At 42.1% G+C, this 4737-nt stretch overlaps 1 protein-coding gene across 1 annotated transcript in view; it reads left to right on the top strand.

Moving 5' to 3' along the window:
* Positions 1 to 4737, top strand: part of CTNNAL1 (catenin alpha-like 1) — a 51386-nt gene continuing 46649 nt past the window's right edge. Inside the window, exon 1 of the mRNA XM_006771218.2 lies at positions 1 to 54. Coding sequence (XP_006771281.1) covers positions 1 to 54 — 54 coding nt within the window. The remainder of the gene's footprint in view (positions 55 to 4737) is intronic.

The raw sequence follows: 4737 nt of genomic DNA, 5'->3' as shown, positions 1-4737 counted from the left end.
ATGGATGAGTCAGGAACACAATGCCATAGAGGAGCCAGTCTTGAGGTGAACAAGGTGGGCTAGCATTGTACAGTTTAGTGAGTTTCTACTCTGATACCATCTAACCCAGGGGTGGGCAAACTTTTTGACTCGAGGGCCACAATGGGTTCTTAAACTGGACCGGAGGGCCGGAACAAAAGCATGGATGGAGTGTTTGTGTGAACTAATATAAATTCAAAGTAAACATCATTACATAAAAGGGTACGGTCTTTTTTTTTTTTTTAGTTTTATTCATTTCAGGCGGGCCGTAGTTTGCCCACGGCTAATCTAACCTCTCTGTCTCTCCAAGTGAAAAGTTCTAGGAATGCAAGATTGAGTCAATATTAGACAATTACATACAATATCCTGCATTACCATATTAGAAAAGATGTATTTTCTTATCATTAGATGCAGAAAAAGCGTTCAGTTAAATTCAACTTCTAATCATGATCAAAAGCACTTAAGAAACTAATAACAGGAGAAAACTTCCTTATTCTGATAAAGTATATTTGCAGAAAACTTACAGTTAACATCATAGCAATAAGTAAAAAAAAAAAAAAAAATTTGTAGTCCTCACCAAGGATATTTTTTATTAACTTTAGAGAGAAAGAGAGGTGAGAGAGAGAGAGAAAGAGAGGTGAGAGCAATATTGGTCAGTTACCTCTCCCTGACTGGGGATCGAACCCGAAACCTAGGTATGTGCCCTGAAGGGGAATTGAACCTGCAGTCCTTTTGGTGTACAGGACAATGCTCCACCCAACGGAGCCACCTGGCCAGGGCTCATCAGGATTTTTAAAGGTAGAATTTGGTAAAGGTAATCCTAAAATTTATATGAAAGAGTAAAGAGCCAGGAATAGTCAGAAGAGAAGCAGCGTGGGTGGGCTTACTCTACCAGATTTCAACAGCTATTACAAAGCTATAGCAAATTAAGGTAGTGTGGGTATAAGGATAGAGATGGACAGATAGAGTAGTGAAACAGAATTCGAACCTAGAAACAGATCCACACATATGTGGAAACTTGGTAAATCACAGAATTAGCTCTGCTGGTCAGTGGGAAAAGGAAGAAATTTTATAAAAAACGGGTCTGGACCCTGGCCAGTGCTTTCAGTGGTTAGAGCATCAGCTCTAGCACCGAAGGGTTGCAAGGTTGATTCCCTGTCAAGGGCATGTACCTGGGTTGCAGGTTTGCTCCTGCCCCAAGTCAGGGTGAGTGGGGGAGGCAACCAGTTGATGTGTGTCTCTCACATTGATGTTTCTCTCTCTCTCTCTCTCCTCCTGCTTCCTTCCCTTTCACTCTCTGAAAAGCAATGGAAAAAATATCCTCAGATGATTAACAACAACAACAAAAAAATAAAAATAATGGGTGGGGGGCAATTGGTCATCTAAATAGAAGCACATGGAACTGGATCCATAGAGCAACTCCTGTGTGTGTGTTAGAGACATGGATTAGAATTTCGGTTTTTCTTCTTTTTTTTTTTTTTACTTCTATTGGCCTCAAACAGGAAACAACCTAAATGTAGGATGTTTAAATAAATTGTGCTATGTTCATACAATGAGATACTCTACAGCAGTGAAATGAATGAACCATGGGTATAATTATCTATATGGATGGATCTCAAAAAACGTAGTGTTGAATGAAAAAAAATTAAAGGTTCAAAACCTAGCAAAACAAAACCATATATCATTTAGGGATATAACACTTGTGCAGCAGTTATAATAAGGGAAGGATGAGCACCAGATCGGGACAGTGTTCTTTTCCGGGGGAGGGAGTGATGTGGAAAGGGAGGGGCCCACGGGCACTTGGGTTGTCAGAGGTACTGACTGTTCTCTTCAGCTCACCGTGGTTGCATATGTCTTCCTTTCATTTCTTTAAACTGTACGTGTGTATGTGATACGCACTCATTTCTTACATATTTCCTAACTCAGACCATTTTTTAAAAAGCTCTGGGCTAAGTCCCAAACCTATTTCCTGCAGAACAACTCCCCACCTCCTTTAATAATCACTTTATTCTTCCTGTCAAAACTCCCACTCCCAGTCTTAAACTGTTTTTATGCAAGGAAGGGCAGGGGGGACCTGCCACGCAGCTCCACCCTGGTGTGGAATGTTATCCTACCACCCACTAGACTTTTCCTGTCGGTGACAGATTTACTTCCCTCTCCATTGTGCAGACCCCTCACAGTTCTGAGGAGCTCGCCCTGTCTTCCCATTTCTCTCTGCAGTGTCCTGGAAGCTTTTCAGGATCCTTGTCTCACTAAGGTGGAGATAAACAGGGTACATAGGGGGGGCCCCGTTGCTGATTTGTGTATGTGAATATATGTGTGTGTGTTGTTTTGTTTTTTAAAAATATATTTCATTGATTTTTTACAGAGAGGAAGGGAGAGGGATGGAGAGTTAGAGACATCGATGAGAGAGAAACATCGATCAGCTGCCTACTGCCTACTGGGGCTGTGCCCGCAACCAAGGTACATGCCCTTGACCTGGAATCGAACCTGGGACCCTTCAGTCCGCTCTATCCACTGAGCCAAACCGCTTAGGGCTATGTGGGTTTTTAATTGCAAAGATAAAACGCACAAAATCCAAACACGACAGTGGTGGATAAAGTAAGCGTAATTGCTCCTTTTTCTTACTCTTAAAGCATCTCCCATGGTTTGATGTACTTTCATATTGGTTTCTGTAGTCGATTAGCTGATGTTTATGTCTAATGATTTTAAGCATTTACTGATGAGTGTCGAGGGAAGAATGTCCAGCCTGAAGGAAGGTCTCATAGGAATTTATTTGAGTCAAAGTGATGACAACTGCCAGGCAGCCAAACCTCAACAGACTGAGGAAATGCCCTGGAGGGTGGTAGTTTTGCAGCTTATTTTATACATAAAGAATTAAAGGAGACACAGCGGTGTGGGTTACATAAGACCCACGGGTTGTAGATTAGGGAGGTGGGAGAAAGCAAAGTAGGGAATCTGAGATTAGAGGAAAAAGCAAAACAGAGACACGTACTTTACTTCTCTTACAGCGGTGGGTACAGGACAGTTAACACAGCACAGCAGGTTATGTGGGCAACAAGATAACAATGTGGTCTGTGCTTGGGCCTGTGCTTGGGCCTTCGGGGTCCGGAAAAGATTTTCTCACATTCCAGAGGTCTGTTATCTTAGATGCGCAAAGACAAGAGACAGTTTCTTTTTCTCTTGTCTTTGCACATCTAAGATAACAGACCTTAGGAATGCTACACGTGACTACCCACCGTGACCGCTATTAGTGAGGAATTTTTACGTTCAGACCACCCTGCGTGCTTACTTTTCGGTCACTGGGTGTGTAAGGCCCGCCATGCAGCCTTCCCCTGAGCTTGTCAGGTGTAGTATGAGGCCCAGGAGTTAAACCCAGAGACAAACTTCTCTGTCCTGGGCTGGCTTTTTTATTCTTCAGGTCTCAGGGAATTAAGTCTTTGTTCTTTTATATGGGCTACGGCCATTTTTTTTTTTTCTTCCTGGTCTTTGCTTTCTCGCCTCCCCACAAAATCAGTAAGTAAACGAAGAAAATCGACTTCAATCAAGAGATGACTGTTAATTACTCTAGGAAAGAAAAATAACATCACAAGCCTGAGGGAAAAACAGAGATTCTAGAAGTGTGGACAGTGTCATACCTAACAATTATGAGGTGTTGCACTGTTTTACATTTACAAGTGTATCCCCCACAGTGCCCTGGTGGGATGGGTGCTCATCCGATTCCTGTTTTCACAGGTGAGAACACTGAGTCAGAGAAAGGTTAGATGATTTGCCGCATGGCCGAGCCAGAATTCAAACCCAGGCAAGGGGACACCATAGATCGGGCTCTTGTGCAAGTTTATGGTTTGTTAGAGATTGGTACTTCTTGACACTGTTGGTTAGAAGGTATCGAGTAAGCCCTAGTTCTTACTCTTTTATTCCACAGCGGAGTTCTTCATTGTATCAGATTCTCTTTCTCCCCCAGGGAAGCCTTCTCTGCTATTCCCCGTCCCCCCCACCCCCCCGCCGCCCAACTCAACCAGGCGTTCTCTAGGTTAGTGTCAGGGCAGCTCCAGGTTGTGATGCCCAGTATAAGATGCCTCCTATTTTGCAGAACAATAGGTAAAATATTTTTTGGCACATTAGATAATTTACAAGGCACTGTCATCAGCTGTCTTTCCCTTGATCCTTAAGACAATCCTGGAGGAAAGAGGAAGTGTAGTGATTACGAGTGGAGGCAACTTATTGTGACCTTGGGCAAATACTTATCCTCTTCAAATTTTAGGTTCTTTATCTGCAAAATGCGGGTGGTAAGAATATCCACCTCATAGAGATATAACCACTCAATGAATCAACACATGTAAAGCACATAAAATCGTGCCTGCTACTGTTGTGCTTAATGTTACAGGTTACCTATTTTTATTTTTTTGCACGATGAGGAAATTGAAGTTTGATCTGAATTTTGTAAAACTGTGTTTAAATGTGTATATAAACAAGACTGAACGAATTATGCCAAAATGCTCATGGGATAGTGGAATTATGGGGGATTTTTATTTATTTTTATTTATTTAGGCTTTTCTAATACCCCCCCCCTTTTTTTTAACAACATGAATAATAATTTTTAAACCTGCCTTTTTAAAAGTTTGGTCATGGAAGCAAGCAGGAGAACCAAGATGGCGGAATAGGTTAACGCCGGAGTTTGCTGCCTCGAACAACCACTTCAAAAGTGAAACTAAAAGA

This window comes from Myotis davidii, unplaced genomic scaffold (genome assembly GCF_000327345.1).
Source record: "Myotis davidii unplaced genomic scaffold, ASM32734v1 scaffold64, whole genome shotgun sequence".
Classification (NCBI taxonomy): domain Eukaryota; kingdom Metazoa; phylum Chordata; class Mammalia; order Chiroptera; family Vespertilionidae; genus Myotis; species Myotis davidii.
This window is presented reverse-complemented; position numbering and strand designations above follow the sequence as displayed.